We start from the raw sequence: 18,495 nt of genomic DNA, 5'->3' as shown, positions 1-18,495 counted from the left end.
TTCTGTGTTTCATGGTGATCCTAACAGGGAGATCTTTTTGTTCTCATTTTCAAATAAAAACACCGAGACTCAGAGAAATGTAGTTACTTGCCAGAATTAACAGCTAGTAATTGGAATTTGAACCCAGGTCTGAGTAATTCCAAAGGTTGTAATTGTAATTTATCGTGATGACCAAAAGACTTTCTAAAATTCTGGCATTATTTCAAAGTCATTAAAGAAAGATTAAGTTATGATAATATGGCTTTTGTGTTAATATATTTTGATAAATCATATTCATTTAGAAATCATGCATGGTATGTGTGTGCTTCTCTTTTAAACAGTGTGCCTGTTGCCCAGCCATGTGCAATAACAGAGAATATATTGTGCTTATCATTTATAAATATATGTATAGAAGAGAGAGAGAATGAATGGACCTATTTGTCAGTGGGCAGCTGACTGGGATGGAACAATACAGCAACGCTGAAATGACAGACCCCTGAGCTAGGATGGTGTGTGGAGGATCAGGTTTTAAAGGCTTGTTTAGGAAGATGAGTAAGTACTAAGTAATTTCTCAAGGTGAAAATTAGAAATCTCTTGATCCTGTCACTTCTCTTTAAAACCTAATAAGTAAACAGGGATTCATGTGCACTTGGAGTTGCATTTCCCTTCTGGAAGAGGGACAGATCTAAATCAGAGGTATGCTTCAAGTTGGCAAACACTTTGAGTGGGAAGTAACATTAGGTACTGGATGAAGTGTGTTGCTTTATCTCTTGGATCCTTAGGACTTGAGGTGTAATTTACAGAAAGATGGATTGGTACGTGTGAGTTACCTATGATTCATCTTTTGAGTGAGGAGGATGGAGTTGTAAGAGAATGTAAGAATGCAAAGATTGAATGGTCAATGTGGTATTTTGGCATTCTTCCAAATACTTGTAGCTCTCTTGGAGAAGCATAACACTGCTTTGTAGGAAACAGAACAGTGTTTACATCCAGAACATATTGAGTGGGTGTACTGAGTTCAGCAGCTTGGGTCGTGTCCCCCAGGCCTACTGTTGTGGTTTACCCAGCTGAGACGTGCAGAGTCAATACAGTCAGATTTCTGCACCCTGCCACCCCCCGCCCATTTTCATCTCTGTCTTGCATGCATGCTTTCTTTTTCCTTTTTCTTGCCCACAACCAAATCCAGCACTTAAAATGGAATAGTGCACACCCTAGGGCCTGCTTCCCAGAAATTCTCTGTCTGCAAATGTAGGTGTGCGCCCACCCTGGAAAATGCTTTCTTCTTGTTGCCTTGCTTGGTGTATGCAGTGCAGATGTCACCATGCTTCCTTGTTTTAGGCTGAAACCAGACCATACACTTGGGTAGCACTTTACACCTAGATGTAACACTGTGGTGTGACAATATAAAACCAGGCATAACTCAGATGACATGGATTTTATTTCACATGAACCGTTTTATCTCCAAATAGACAAACATTGAAAACTTTGTGCCCCAATAAGAGGTACTTCTGACTGAGGTATCTAAGGGTACCTGTTTATAACATGATTTAGCTCATCCATTTAATACATAATCTATTATTTAATGCCACAGTTGTTGTGCATTGCATGTATAAATTCTAAATTTCCATGTACCACACATCAGAATTAGTTTTATTATGGGATTTTTGTTTTTGCTCATCTCATAACTGTTAGATGTGTATTGTGTATTTGTCCATGTTCTGAGTATCGTAGAAGACATCAAAATATGCCAGAGAACTTTCCCTCTCTGGATAAAAAGTGTACACATGTGAAGTGGCAACCAGTAAGATCACATTTGGTCACTTGAACAAGTGCTATTAGAGACAATACAAAGCAAAGGTGACCCCAAACATGGTATATAGAAGACTCAGGTCTTGGGTTGAGATGTAGGTTTGGTGGAGCGAAGGTGGGTGGGGATGGTAGGAGAGGCAGGTCACGTGCAGGCCTGGAGTATAAGAGAAGGTATGTCTGAACCTCTTTTTTTTTTTTTTTTTTTTAAGGCAGGGTCTTTCTCTGTTGCCCAGGCTGGAGTGCACTGGCATGATCATGGATCAGTGCAGCCTCAGGTTCCTGGCTCAAACATTCTCCTGCCCTAGCCCCCTGAGTAGCTGGGTCTATATGCACATGCAGCCACACCTGGCTAATTAAAAAAATTTTTTTTTTGGTAGAGGTGGGATCTCACTATGTTGCCTAGGCTGTTCTTGAATGCCTGGGTTCAAATGATCCTCCCACCTCAGCCCCAAAGTATTGAGATTACAGGTATGAGCCATCATGCTTGGCCTATCTAAAGCTTTTAAATATATATATATATATATATTTTTTTTAACTTTGCAGAGTCGAAGTAAACTCTGTCAGTAGTTGTATAATATTTAACAACCATGTACAAATAGATAATGACTAAATTTGACACTTGCTTTTCTGGTCCTAATTCTTTATTTGTTTAAAAGGAGATTGAAGATCTTGGAGGAATGCCTTTTATCAAAATGTAGCTTGTGGCTGAACAGAATTCTGTTACACCATAATTATGCACCATCTGAATACAAATACTTTATGGGGGTCCTAGGGCTGTAAAGAGGACTACAAATTATTTTCCTTCCAGGGACTTGGAGTTTTGTAAGGATAGAAAAAGAAATCAGTAAAATAGAATGTGATTGGTGGTCCCCTCAAAAAGATCTTGATGTTGTTGAGTTGCTTTTAATGACAGTTGCTTTGGGACTACTTCTGTTTTTATGACATCTTAGGGGGTTTAGCAGTTTTAAAAAATTAAATATGAAAGTGTTCCCTTAGATATTATGTGTGAATTAACTTGTTGATGGTATTGACTGTAAAAATACCAGCAACATTAAAGTATTACTTTAATACTAGGATGTACACACAGATGCAAACATTTACTTCATAGTATTTTCCACCACCAAGAGGGGTTAGAGCCAAAAGCTAAGTAGCAGGAGTAAGGAGGAGAAAACTACGCAGAAAAATTAATCCACTTGTCACATAGCAGAAGGCCTACCGCACAAGACTGTCCAACTTCCTGCCTCTCTTGGCTGGGCGTGTCTGGAGAGACACTGCATTTCTGGAAACGAGACCATCAAGACTCATAAACATGTGTTGTAGTGAAACCTTAACTTGTCTCAGTGTTACTGGGTGTTTGGATAGTACAGAACTTTACTTCAGAACATGGTTCCTTCATGAGCTGATAGTTTTATTTTAAAATTTTTTTAAAATAAAAAAAAAGTAATTTAATCTTAGGAACATCATAATTTCAGGTATCTGAGTCTCTGTTTTTAATTCCTTTATGTATATACCTAGTTGCAGAAATGTGGGGTACTCTGTTAAGTGTATGATCAACATTTTGAGGAACCACCACATTGATTTCCATAGTAGGTGTACCATTTTATATTGCCAATAACAATAAATAAGGGTACCAGTTTTTCCAAATCCCTGCCGGCACTTATTTCCTCCCCACCTTTTAAAACTATTCTTTCACTTTTAAGGACCCTTGTGATGATACTGGTTCTCACCAAGGTAATCCAGGATGATCTTCCCATTGCAAGGTTCTTAACTTAATCATGACTGCAGATCACATCTTAGTATATAAGGGATATTCACAGGTTCCTGGGATGGACATGAGGAAATTTTGGGGGGTCATTATACTGCTATGACAGCAAGTCTACCTTTGAAGTTGCAGCTGTTTGCAAATGAGGAGTCATAAATTTGAGGCTATAAGTTTTGATAGTGGTTATGGCAAAAAATTTTCATTCTTAAGACAAAAGCGTAATCTTTCTCTCGTTATTTCAGAAGATGTGACCTTAATTGAGCATAGAGTTGAATTCTTTTGCTCCTTTGGTGATCCTCATCATGAGATTGAAGAACATGAGGCTGTAACCTGGGCCAAGCTTGAGTATGGAATCCAGGTTCAGTAGTCATTTCCAGAGTGACTGCTGTGAAAGAGAAGAGGGAGAATAGCGATGATCTTAATGTCCTGAGAAGGGAGTTAGAGATATGTTGCTGGGAAAGGGATGGGGGAGATGAGGCCGGGGTTTCAGGGCAGTGGGACAGGTGAGATGGTACAGTGCTTCAGATCAGCGGGTGATACAGACTGCAGTCTCATGGCTTTATTGTGGTGGAATCTTGCTATCTAATATGTTACAATTTGAGTTTGGTATTCTCAGTTATCAAAATGATTTTACACTTCAGATCTTGTCACATAGAAAGCTGACATTGAACAGTAGAATAAGAACACTTTCTCTGGATTTCAATGCATTTTGGTCTGTAATGTTGTCTAATGATTGCCCACAAAGGAGTTTTCTAGCATCTCAAGTGTGGCCTCTTGTGTAACTCCCTCATCCAGCACACAAATGTGTGGATTCAGACATGGCTCCTGGCACAGCAGTTAGCAGACAGTAGGTGAAGAGTGTTTGAAATCCAGAACATGTCAAGGAATCAGACAGCAGACCTCCAATGAAAATCAGATATGCAGTTGGGAAAACAATTGCATGAGTAATTCTTTCCATTATTCTCTTTGTGTTTAAATGCAATAGGAATCCATATTTCAGGGGTTGGCACTTTGACCAGAGAAGGGATATGTGGTTTTGGCGTCTATTAGATGTTGAATCATGTAAGCCAATGATATGGGGAGTAGTAGAAAGATGGGCTGCAGGAGAGCTTGACCTTGACTGCTGTAGCTGCACCCTTGTGTTGTGTGGACAAGACTGACTCTCCCATTTAGATTGGTCTATATTGATGATAATCTGGCTTTGCAATTAAATAAATACTGTAAACATAAATATGTACACAATGAACTCCTTTTTTAATGAACTATTTACTTCCATTTATAAAGGACAGCAACAGTGTGACTGATTTAACACAGTAGATAATTCACATGAGATTTGGGGAATTCGTTTTTGTCTGTTTAGAGGCAGGGAAATCGCTTGAACTCAGGAGGCAGAGTTGGAATGAGCCTAGATCACACTACTGCACTCCAGCCTGGTGACAGAACGAGACTCCATCTCAAAAAAAAAAGTTATGGAGGAGTCATAGAAAGCAATACTTCTAAGAACATAGACTGTGCCTAGGATTGTGATGGAGAGATTAGAGCTATGTCTCATTACCACAGGTTCCCCAGAAAGGACAGCTTTCTAGTCAGCTTTTATTTCCAAGATGTAACTAGATTAGGGAGAGCCTAACGTCTCCCTTTGTGAGCTTTACTGGCTACGGTGGTGATCTTAATACCCTCAATGATTCAATAAAAATAACAGTGACAATGAAAAATGACTGCCTGGTGATTCACTTTGGGGAAGTGTTTGGCTAGCTGCCCGAGACCTGTGCCAGGAAAGAAGCTGAATAGATTTCAGCAGCATCCTCGAGGCTAGGAAGATAATAAAATTTAGGATGCCAGGTAGTTGTTTGGACCATGCATATGGGTCATGGAAGATTGGCTTTTAGGTGAGGGGAATGGATGGGTTGGCCATGTGCTGAATTTGCAGCCACCCCGCTGAGGTCCTCAGCTGTTGCAATTTTAAAGTGAACTCAGGAGAATTGGTACATTACTCAGTTGCAAGTGACTTGACTTGATGTCCCAATAATGATATAAGGAAAAATGTCAGTGTAGGAAGAGTTAACAGAACAGGAGGAATCAGTTACCTCATTTGATTTGAGGACGCTTTAAATACTTGCTTTTCCTAGATATTTCTTTGGCCAATGACTTCTCACTGCCATAGAGTAAGTTTGAAATTCTCTGATTTGGTGTCCACGCAAACTTGGTCTCACACTATGCACGCCTTACCTCCTGGTTTATTCTGTGCGACGCACAGCCCTTTACCTTCTCCTGTGTTCATGCCTTTGCTCATCTCTTTCCCTTTACCTAAAATAATAAGAATAATAGGAATAATATCATTGAACATACTGAGTACTTTCTGTGTACTTACTTTTGTACTAGTGTATAGTAGTCCTCCATAGGGGATACTTGTTAAGACCCTCAGTGGATATCTGAAATCTTATATAGTACTGAACCTAATCTATATGATTGTTTTTCTTACATATACACATACCTATGATAAAGTTTAATTTATAAATTGGGCACAGGAAATAAGCAATAACTAATCATAAAATAGAGCTATTATAACAATATACTATAAAAAAGTTTATGTGAATGTGTTCTCTCTCACACAAAATATCTTATTCTTCACTAACCTATTTTGGGACCATGGTTGAACCCAGGGAACTGAAATAGCAAAATAACAGAAAGCAAAATCATAGATGTGGATGAGGCTACTGTACATGGATTACCCAATCTAATTTTGCCCAGACTCTATGATGCAGGTAGTAACATCACTGCCATCCTCATCACCATCATGATACTCAACACTACCACAGTGATCATTTCCACGTCACAAGTGAGGAAACTGAGATTTAGTTTAAATGACTTAGCTGAGATGACGGTCTAAATGAATGGTAATCATGATTGCAGCCAAGTTGGCCCATCTCCAAAGCCCAAACTTTGTGCCATTTAATGCCATTCTGTACCATCCTCCTCAGACATCCAGGCTCAATGCATAGCATTTCCTGCTTTCCATAAGAAAAAGTAATAGCTCCTTCTCTGAGGTTCTGTCGTATTATTTGACATGCTTCATTTTATATTTGTGTATTCATCTTCTTTCCTTCTGCTTCACTGATGCCTCATCAAAGCCTGAGTTTACCATGTATTTGTATTCCTGTCTTGATTTGTTATTTGACAGTTTATTACGTATATATTGATTTGACACCATACCTTGCTACCTATAGTCAGCCCACTCATTTTTTTTTTTTTGCTGTAGTTATATTTTTCAACATCTTAGAATGCTTCTATTAAAATGTCAGTATTTTATATGAAAATATTAATGTTATGCATTTCCACCTTCACTTTCCATGCTAATGACTGTGTCTGATTATTTAAGTGGAATTGTGGGATTGCGTAGTTCAGACAAGTCATATTTTAGAAACACTGTAGTTCAAGTGTCATGGAGGGGGATGGTCATACAGACTGTATTCTGAGTCCTGGCTTTGCCGCCTACCTCGTGCATGGAGGAGTTACTTAACCTCCTTGTCCTCTAATTTCCTTCTCTGTTAAATGGAAAAGATAATACCTACTTGTCAGGATTATAAGACAGATTAAATTGGCCTGAGACATATCAGACCATCAATAAATGGTACATCTTGTTGTTTTTGACCCTCGATTTTGATTCTGATTTTCAATTTTGAAGTACATTTACTGGCTGTTTCGACTATGGGGTGTTTAATCATTTAATTTGCTTTAGGATTCAAATAGTGTGGTTTAAGATCACCAGTGATAAGTGGTAGAGCCAGGATTAGAATCTAGCTAGCCTAATTCCAGAGCCCAACAAGTAAAAATTAATAAATCAGTAAATCCTCGCTCTGCGTTGCCTCATTAGAATTCATTATGCTGCCCAACCATCCAGTTGCAGTCCATCCCATTTCCTTTTTTGTAGCAACAAGTAATGGCTCTGGGGAAGGGGACATGGGGAGTTGTTTGATGGGTATAGAATTTGTTTTGCAAAATGGAAAAGTTCTAGATACTGTTACACAACAATATTAGTGTAGTTATAGACGCTAAACTATAAACTTAAAAATGGCTATGAGGGAGGGTACATTTTAAATGACATGTTTTCTACAATAATTAAAAAAATTTTAAAGTAATGACTCCTTTTGAGTGCCTGAAAACTTTTGTATCTCTATTATTTAAGAGCTCTAAAAGATTGTCTAAGCCATTTCTTTTGTGACACGATTTTCCCTGCTTCCATAAGAAGCACTAATTGCAAAGTCCGTGTTTTTTCTCTCTAAGCAAGTGGTTATATAGAAGAGGTCCTGTTATAAAATCTGGTAACTAAATACTTGTGAGTTTTAATTTAGAGATTATGAGGACAAAGATATATTATATAAGGTATGTTTCATACTGTGCACTTTCCCTCCTGTGTGTCTCCATATCACTGTGGGTTTCTAAGTATGAGCCTGGAGGATATCAGGGTAAAAGAAGGACGTTTTACAGGTTTGCATTATTGCCATGAAACCAGGTCAAAAGCTGACATCAGAAAACTCTGTTGCTCTCACATAGATCTATTTGGTTGTGAATGATTTGGGCACCATCATTCTGTTCTGTGTTGTGTATGATGATTAATCTGTGGGTATAACTTAAGATACATAGGCTACCACAGATTCTTCTTTACCATAACTACTTTCTTTATAAAATACTCAGGAATTTTTGGATATTCTATTTTTCTTTATTTTGTAGTTACAATTTCTATTTTCAAAAGGTTCTGAGATGGAAAACATATTTAAAAACAAAGTAGTACAGTTATGGATAAAACCAGAGTAGAGACCATTCCTGTAACCACCACTTGGAATAGATACAATCCAAATTAACTGGCAACAAAACACAGTTCAGGTTCCTGGTTTATGAAATGTGGCAGAGGACTGCCTAAACTCTCGTTTCTTTTCAGAAAAATGTTGCTAGAATTGAAGATCCCACCCCCCAGCCGCCCATGAATTTTTGTTGGGAAAATAAAAAGCAACAGACATCATCATGGAATGATGTTTTACAAGAAACCGAAATGCTCTTCACTGTGTAGATGTTGTTAATAGCTAAAGCATAAATCCCAAATCATTAAAGATATTTGCATGCTGGGCAGTATGGCTGAGTCTGTTTGCTCTTCAGTATTCAACAACTGTTTAATGCTTACTATTTGCCGTACTGTGCCATACGTTGGTGATGAACAAGAACAACAAAAAATTGTTCTTGAAGTACCCAGTCCAGTGGGAAATTTAGGTAGGCAAACATTGTTAGGGTACAACGTACTAGGTGTTATATTAGAGACATGTAAACAGTGCTGTTAGAGCCCAATGAGAGGATATGTCTTTCTGGAGTAGTTTGGGAAGATTCTAATGATAAATGACATTTGAATTGATTCTTAAAGTTTGCTGGGTTGAGAGTGGAAGGAAAGGAACATTTTTTACAGAAATAATATTCTTAGATGATCTAATTTAGTTTAGCTGGGAACTTGTACAATCTAGAAAAAAGATAATTAACATCCGCTGAACTTTTCAATTCAAATATCATATGTCTTCCATCGACCTTTTAATACTTGCGGGCAGTTACTTCATGATTAAATTGTCTCAGATGCTTACAGGGCACATATTCTGGTATACAGTCGAAGCCCAGGAAATATGTTGGGTGGAACAATGGATAAAAGGAAGGAAAGGAAAGCCCTATGTCACAGATATCGCTAAGTATGGGTGAGGTAGAGTCGTCACTCTGTCAGGAAAACTCGGAAATTGATTTATATTTTCAGCCAAATAGAAGAACAGTCCTTTTTTATAAAGGCAGCAAAGGGACCTGGAGATAGAGCCAGTATTTTCCTCACAAAGTAACTTGGACTCATGAATTACCTGCTCAAACAATTTAGCTTGGACTCCAGAGTCTTGCCCTGTACAGCACAAGAGGGATGAGTTCACTCAAAAGAAGTTTAAAAGCAGTTATTACCAGCTAATCACAGCATCCCTGCACTTTAACCAGACCTCTGTGGAGTGTCTGATTTTAAATAGAACTGCTTCCCTGTGGTCCTTATGGAATTATTAAGCTGTACAGTGTATGCCTGAGTAGCTCAGAGGCTTGACTCATGGAAGGGGTTATTTTAGATACTTGGTGAATGATTACCCAGTGGAGTTTTAGTTTGGTTGTATTGATGTTGCACTGCTACTTCTGACAATAACTAATCATGCTCGAAGAGACTTCTTAAGTCTCTTCTTGCTCAGAGATTCAGACCTTTCTTTTGACCTCCAGAATCATGTGTCTTCCTGCCCGCTTGAGTGTTCTCTTGGTTAGCTCATAGCTATCTCATACCTAAACAGGGTCATTTATAAATTGTATTCTTCACCACCTCTTCCAGATTTATTTTGCCTTTTGCTATGTACCCCTCTTATTAACTGTACCCCCATTCACCTAGTGACTCAAGCTAGAAACAAGGTACAGATCCTTCCCAGCCCTTAAGTCTAACCAATCAGTTTCACTTAATATTTCTGACATTTGTCTACCTTTCTTCATTCAACGTGTCATCAGCCCCATCTAAGCTGCCATCATTCACTTGGACTGCTTAGGCCTGGCCCCCTCCTGCCTCCCTGCTTTTGCTGTTTCGAATCCATTCTCCGCATAGCACCTATTGTTATCTTTGAAAAACAACTTCATTATGTTACTTATCTGCTTAAAAGCCCTCGATAGCTTCTGGTGGCACTTTAGATACAATAAAGTATATTGACCTGGGCCTGCATGTCTAGGCGTGATATGGCTTTGACTCACATTTCCAACTTCATCTTTTTATCATTCCTTCTTTTTTACTTTCTCCCTGGCTGTTCTGACTGTTTTCAGCTCCTTGAATGTGCAGAGCTATTTCCTGCCTTCGAGGCTTCCCTCGTTCACTGTGCCAGGTGTGCTTTCATCCGCTCTTTGCCTGGCCAATCCTTCTCATTTATTGGGACTCGTATTATTTGTTGCTTTTTCTGGAGAGGTTGTTCCAGACTGTCTAATCTAAAACTACCCTCTGATAACCTTTCTCAAGCCTTACCAGACTTTAAAAAGCTTTGTTTGTTGCCTGTGTGTCTCCCCACCATAACATAGTGCTCTCTGGGGACCGCGTCTGTTTGGATTCCCACCCTGCCACCCAGCATGTTACGCAGGGCTTGTACAGGGGCAGTACTCCTTAAACATTTGTTGAATTAAAGACTATTAAATCAAAATAAAGGTTGGTCTGGAAGGGGCATCTTGCCTTTCTCTTTGCAAAGCCTGCATGTAATTCCTGTGGCGATGTTTGCCAAGTGCTTCCACAGGAATGTCTAGCAGAATACTAACAGAAGGCCGTAAGCTATTGCCATTTTGTTCTGCAAAAAAAGCTTGGTGGCATCTTCCGTTTGTCCTTGGGAGCCTGACAGACTAAGTTTAGGTCGTGTCTTTGTTCCTGTAAAGCTGTGCAACCTTGAGCAAGTTAACTAAATTCTCCCAGGTCTATTTCCCTATATATTAAATGGAGAAAATTATATCTATCCCACATGCTTACTATGAGTATTAACTGAGATTACATGTGCAACGTGCTGAATGGAGTGCTTGGTACCTTATAGGAGTCAGGCATTTTTTTTTTTTTTTAATTCCCCTTATGTCTCGAGATTAATAAGGACTCAGGAGGAAAAGAACTCACTTAATTTCTAATCTCCTTGTTCTTACTTAATGCATAATCATACTTGGGGCACTAACATGAAAGTCAACACCAGTTTAAGAGGAAAGCTTGCTTCTCTAGAGTGCAAATAAGCAACGATGGACTGACCATTTACCAGTAAATAACATTAAACTTCCTCAGAAAGATACACAAGGAATTCTCCTTTTCCTTATCTTTAACATTGTCAAATTGTAATAACTAATAATTACAAATGGATTTTTTTCCATTGTAGTTCAAGTAGATATTCCATGAAGATAGGCCATATGAAAACATTTTTCCATATTAGATATTTCTGTATCTAACAAGCCTTGGTAGTACCATTGGAGACTCTAAAGTCCAAAGCTCTTCCAAGTAAATTGTCAGCTTCGAGGGGAGCAATTAAAAAATTGAATATTTTAAAGACAAGTGTTTGTAAAATCTGTGGGATTAGACTCAAATAGGTGGCAGATATACTTAAGGCATACCAATCTAGATGTTAGATTGAATTTAAGGAAAAATGCTTGGGTTAATTTATCACAATCAATGGTTGATTCTTTATCATTAAGTCAGGATAGCACACTGACCTTTGCTTCTGTTGAACTTGTTTCACTCTATAACATGAGACAATAACCATGACCAGGGGAATTGTTTCTTCCTACGTCAAGTCCTTCAGGGGCTGGAAGCTTGAGCATTAAAAGTTCAAGACCTTTGCATTCATGCTTGAATACTGACCCAGATAAGGGACTGCATTGTTTACTTAGGGATAGGTATGATTTAGAGAGTTGATGCTAGGGAATAGACAGGATGATTAATAGATGTAATATGCTAATTGACTATTTAGCTCAGTTGTTTAGCACATGAGAGCTTCAGGGAAGCCAGAAGACTAGATCTGAATTCCTTCTGAGGCTCTCTTACTCTGCCATGGTCTTTTGCTAAAGATCTCACCTTGCATCTAAACCTAGTTTCTTAAAAATCCAATGTCATTTGGGACATTGGATTCATGACATGTGAAAGGACCTGGGCAAAATCCATGACCAGCACTACAGAAGGTGTGCTGTGTTAAGAGGCAGTTTACATGAGTGCCGATGTCTGGACATCTCATTTGGCTCATGATTAATTTCCTACTTCAAACTCAACTTCATAAACCAATATAGCTAAACTGAGAATTGTGGTTACTAATGTTGACACAAATGTTAACATATGTCCTCAAGGAATACTGTCATCTCCCAGAGGGGACAAAAATTAGTTGCATCATTGTCTTTTTTTTTTTTTTTTTAATTTGTTTTTTTCCTCATGGTTGTTTATCAGATTGAGTATAATTTGAATCTGTCAGTGGTTCTAGTCATTGAGTTCTCATTTGGTGTTTTCTGTTTTGTTTCTGGTGGGGCTATATTGCTTTAAAAAGAAACTGGATACCTTCTGACCTTTTTGTTGAGTAGAAAAGGGAGTCTGCCAAAGAGACAAGACATCACCTTTGCTAAAATGCAAATCTGATTGTTCAGAGCAGACCATCTCACAAGTCCCAACATAGAATTTCAGAGTTTCCCTCCTCTTATCTAACCAATTTGATGTTTAACTGACTTCTTTGGGTATTTTGATTTAATCCGATACTAGGAATTGAGAGAAAGTCATGAAAGAATCATAGTGGTATTCTTTGGTCTGCCTGCAAGTTACCCAGTTGGAAGCCTGCTGTGGAGTGACATCTCTCTTTTTTTTTTAACAGAATGCTATGAACCTACCTCCTGACAAAGCCAGGTTACTGCGACAGTATGACAACGAGAAAAAATGGGAACTGATTTGTGATCAGGTAAGAAACGGTGACACTTTCTTTTATGAAAAAGGTAATGAAAGAAGAGATCCGGTGTGAATTTTATGGTATGTCAATTATATCATAATTCAAACCATAATTTGTGGTTTGAATAGCTGTTATGTTATCCTGTCAGAAAAAAGCCTCGGCTATAGATTTTCAGCCTAAAATATTAATGCAAATCTTATTTGTGAAACCTTAAAATGATGACTGTGGGGTGGTGTTGATATCTAATGTACAGGAAGGACACCCCTGTGCCCCAATGCTGTGTGCACAATGTACTGGACACAAATATTTCTTTTTAAGCATATAATATGGATATAGTATATGTTATTTAGGATACATGTTATAGGCAAGGTACAGAAAGTGATAGATTATGTTAAAGAAATTGTTTACCAGGCCGGGCACAATGGCTCACGCCTGTAATCTCAGCACTTTGGGAGGCTGAGGCAGGTGGATCATGAGGTCAGGAGTTTGAGGCCATCCTGGCCAACATGTTGAAACCTTGTCTCTACTAAAAATGCAAAAATTAGCCGGGCATGGTGGCCAGTGCCTGTAGTCCCAGCTACTCAGGAGGCTGAGGGAGGAGAATCATTTGAACCTGGGAGGCAGAGGTTGCAGTGAGCCGAGATCACCCCTTTGCCTTCCAGCCGGGTGACAGAGTAAGACTCTGTCTCAAAAAAAAAAAAAAAGAAAAAATTAATTTTTAAAAGAAACTATGAATATGTGTGGGAGGACCTATGGAGAAATTATTTCAGGTTTCCGTTTCATGAAAAATTACTGTATGAACATGGTGAATCATGGAACTGGTCATTGTTTTCCTTGGCTGCTAAGATGCTCAGAGCCAGATTTGTGGCCTGAGCCACAAATTTGGTATAAATGGTTGTAAGAGACCATTTATACCAGCTGCACAGTATTTCAGTGACATGTGTTTTACCAGCCACATCCATGGCTTCATCTAATTTTTCCTGCCCACATTTTCCCTCCACACTGATTTCCTCACTGAAAAAAAACTTTTATGAGGTTGTAAACTTTTGTAAATTATCATTTTGAGCAAGATAAATATAAAAGTATATATCAGCATTACTGGTGAACAGAGATTATTCTTGCATTGCTAACTAAACTGAAATGTTCTCTATGCCGTAAGGCATTGTACAAGTTGGTGTATTGAATCTGTTCTGCTTCTCTCTAAGGAAGCAAATATGGAGTGTCACAATAAATGCTTTCTCATGACTTGACTTTATCATGAAGTGGCAGTTCATCATTTAATCTGGGGCACCAACTTCTTCATACTTCTGTATGATTGCATTCGTCTATCACTTTGTTTTGTAAATGTGTATTTAAGTGTGTCTCCCTCAAGAGTAAATTCCTTTAGGATATGGGCCTCTAACAGCTTGCTCAGTGCTTGAAACATGCTTATTGAAAACGTGTTGAATGAAAGAAATAACAGCTAAGTGTGGAAGACAGTGGAGAAGAAGCTTGCATTTTTGGCGAGAGGGCAGAAGGGAGAAGGCAGGTGAAAGAGGTGGGCTGGAAGACTGAGCAGAAGTTTGCTGTTTCCATGAACTTGTCACCTTCCACCTCCTCTACTTGTCAGTGTGGTTTGCTTTTGGTAAATGAAAGTAATTCACTGCTCAATTCTAGGAATTACTTTAAAGAGAGAAGGAAACCATTTTTAAATGTAATAATTCAGTGATACTAATACATTCATGCTGAAGATAAACATTTTTTTTTTTTTTTTTTTTTTGAGACGGAGTTTCGCTCTTGTTACCCAGTCTGGAGTGCAATGGCGCGATCTCGGCTCACCGCAGCCTCCGCCTCCTGGGTTCAGGCAATTCTCCTGCCTCAGCCTCCTGAGTAGCTGGGATTACAGGCATGTGCCACCATGCCCAGCTGATTTTTTGTATTTTTAGAGACGGGGTTTCACCATGTTGACCAGGATGGTCTTGATCTCTTGACCTCGTGATCCACCCGCCTCGGCCTCCCAAAGTGCTGGGATTACAGGCTTGAGCCACCGGATAAACATTTTTTAACATGATTGATGCTGATAGGAATAGAGAATAAATTCCAGAAATTCTGTCCCAAATTTAATTAAGATTAAATCCCAAAGAGCTTTCTATAGTAACAGTGTTGCCGAAATACCCCTTGGTCCTTTCCTGGCTTAGTGCGTAAATATAAAGATGACCTGAGCTTCTAGTGGGTCTCAAAGGTTAAAGTCACAGGGAAGAAATGTCTAACTAATTCTGGAGGGAGTGGGGATATGGAAGCCATGGAAGAAGCCATGGAAGAGAGACATCTCTGCTGGATTTGGGGTGAGGTGAGATGTATCCTAGCCTGCCCATTTCTGTGTTATAGTAGGTGAACTGAGTTCCCATGAAGACATTATTAATTTAAGGACTTTGTGGGGACACAGAGGCAAATTTTGTGGTGTGAGGGAAGAAAGCTGGAAATGTCAGTATCCTTTGATAACTGCAGGTAAAACTCGTCAAGCTACCTAGATGTAAGAGCTCTTTCAGTGGTATTTATACTTATGGAAAGAGAGAAAGCCCCTTCCTCTCACTTGTGCCTCAATTTTTGGTGTAGACCCTGTGCTGCACATTTTCGTTTTGGAGTTTTGGCCATTTCCCATGAGTTTAGAGCTCTTAGCACAGTCGGTAGTACTATGGATAAATCCTGCTTTGGAGGGTTTAGAGATCCTGGATGAATTTAGACTTTTAGATCATTTATATCTGGAAGGGTTGTTAGAGACCATTTGTCCCAAGCCACTCTGATTTTACTTTTTCTATCAGAAAAGTTAACACATACTTGTCCAAGAAAGAGGAGCATGTGGAGTAAAGGGCAAGTCTCTTTGCCTTTCCTATATGTTCCCCAAGTCCCTTATTTTATAGTTGATTAAACTGAGGTTCACAGAGCCTAAACGACTAGGTCAATGCCAAGGCCACCCAGATAGTGAAGTGAGAGCGTCTGTTATTTCCATACGCTACTCACAAGCTTTTTCATTTGTTGCCTGTTATACCAGGACCCGGAAGCAAGCCACTGAAGCAAAGATTGTAGTAGGGTTTCTCACTAAGGTTTTGTGCTGTGGCTGCTGAAGTGATTTAGGGGGAGCCTATAGAACTTACAGGTGGTGGGTTCATAAGCGTGCCTCTGCTGGATCATCAAGTGGAAGTGGTTAGTCAAAGAATTTGGGACATTAGAGATGCCTAATGAGGTTGAGTGTAGATCCCACGAACATATAATTCAGTCCAGAGGCTGTTAGAGGTGCCACCACTAAGTTGGGTTATAAAAGCTTCCTTCTGGGTTTGCTGGTGCTGAGGGTATGATTGGTTATTTTCTGTGGTGATTTTGCACCTGCCTCCTGATGGCTGGCTGTTGCTTTGCATAGTAGGCTTGGGGAAGGGACCAAGGGGAGGGGTAGACACAGAGCATCTCCCCTTTCTTTACTTGTATAAAGTGATAGGGGAGAAGGAGATTAAAAAACAAAACAAAAGATGAGAGTGAAGAGGTACCAGGAAATTGTAGCCACTTAGCCTGAGCTTCCTGTGTTAAGCATTTCAGGGAGGTCAGACTGCAGCTCTCCAGGTTTGGCATGGGTCCCGATCCAGGAAAGGGGAAGCCCTTTGCTGCCACTCAGCCAGAGCTGAGCCAGGCCAGTGGCACTAAGAAGCCAGCTTATTCCCATCGTGGGAGATGATCTCTTGTCTTTTTCAACACAGCTGACCCATACCGTATACATGTATTTAATCATTAAGAATTTAATTATTTTTTAAACACTTTACTTGTTGTCTAATACCATTTCTTTAAAAAAGACAAGTTTCTTACTGGAGAACTTGCATCGATATTTAAGCCAATTTGCCATTGGAATTAAATTTCCTTAAAAAGTAAAGAGCAAATACATCTCCATGGTGTGTGTGTGTTTCAATTTTTTTTTAATGTTCATGTTTTTATAAGCCAGTTAAAGCTCTTCCGTGCCTATTAAGCAAATACTGTAGAATCCTGATAAATTATTTCCCGCAGGCTGTTCCAGGTAAGGAGGGCTTGTCCTTGAAGCGTCAGGGGTAATAAATGAGTATGACAGTGGTGGCATTTTTATAGCCTACTTTGGTGTTGGTGACTGGTATGTTGATAAAGCGTAAGAAGAGCTGAGACAGTGGTAAAGAAGCTGAAAGAAAAGACGGTGATGCCAGCAATAACCTTTCCCTGGCCCTTTCCCTCCCTTTTGCTCCTAGACTTCAGACTTAGTCTGCCTTTTAGCCCCCATTTCCCAGGTTCCAGGCTTTGATTCTACAGTTAGCTACACTCACTCCTTTCTGGCGTCTCACTCGCAGCTGTTGGGATAGCAGACAGCCATTTCTCCCTCTCCGTTCCCTCCCTTCCTTCTGTCCTCTGGCTAACTGCCATTTTTACTATGCTTAATACATTAAATTGGTTATATTTTTACCATGTTTCCATAATTCTGTGGTATGATTAAATGCTATTTTCAAATTATTAGATTTTTGTGATGTTTAATTTTTTTCAAATTTTATCTTTGACCCTTAGTTTTCTCTTACATTTTGATAGCTAATCTCCCCCCTCTATACATTCATTCTTTTGGTTATACATTAGTTACATTTTTTTTTTTTTTGGTATTTGTTTTCTAGTTTATCTTTTTAAAAAAGCAATTCAGTATGCACCTTATAACATTTTTCTTAATATCTCCTGTTACCCAGTTTATTGTTCTCAATTTTCCTTAAGATATTCTTTCTATCTGATTTGCTCAAATGAGAATCTTGTGCAGGATCAGTCACACATCGTATTTGGCCATTATGTTTCTGAAATCACTTTAAATTGGAGTAGACTTTTGTTTATGATGCTCATGTGGTGAATATACTATGCAAGCCCTCTTACAGGAAAGTTTCATTTTCTGCAATTTACCTCTTTCCTAGGGGTGTCTTAGCTCCTGAGTTTCCTATTAACTAGAATTTAGATTTAAAAGCATTATAGATTGATGTTGAACATCTTTGTCAAGAATATAATAGAAAAATAATGTCTGGTTGTCACATCATTAAATAAGTTCGGCCAATGGATCCAGTGACAATTTGATGGCCCCGTGTAACTGTGTTTTCCCCTGTGCTGGAGAGAATTCTGCTTGGTGTTACTTTGGCACCGTAAATATGTCCAGTTACGTATCAACCTTGTACCTAATGGATTTCAAACCAATTGATAATCTTTCACTGAATCAGTTTCATTACAAGTTGGAAAAACATGATTTTCTAATCCCCCTTTCCTTCTATTAATACATTAATCTGGTAACTAGAGCTTTCAACTGGATCTTGGATTATCCTGGAATATAATTATTCCTGAAAATTTTCCCCTCAATTACCATTTTTTTAAAGTAAGAATTTGGATTAATAGATCCTTCAAAAGATGACCAGTGGGTTTTCTCTGGCCTCCTTTTTTTGAGCATCACTATGAACT

General features: G+C 38.9%; 1 protein-coding gene across 1 annotated transcript in view; it reads left to right on the top strand.

Moving 5' to 3' along the window:
* The window catches only part of FMNL2 (formin like 2), a 319,858-nt gene that overhangs the window by 175,194 nt on the left and 126,169 nt on the right, over window positions 1–18,495 (top strand). The window contains exon 2 of the mRNA XM_037736626.1: window positions 12,955–13,038. Coding sequence (XP_037592554.1) covers window positions 12,955–13,038 — 84 coding nt within the window. The remainder of the gene's footprint in view (window positions 1–12,954; window positions 13,039–18,495) is intronic.

The sequence above is a fragment of the Cebus imitator genome, unplaced genomic scaffold, assembly GCF_001604975.1.
Source record: "Cebus imitator isolate Cc_AM_T3 unplaced genomic scaffold, Cebus_imitator-1.0 Scaffold27, whole genome shotgun sequence".
Lineage (NCBI taxonomy): Eukaryota > Metazoa > Chordata > Mammalia > Primates > Cebidae > Cebus > Cebus imitator.
This window is presented reverse-complemented; position numbering and strand designations above follow the sequence as displayed.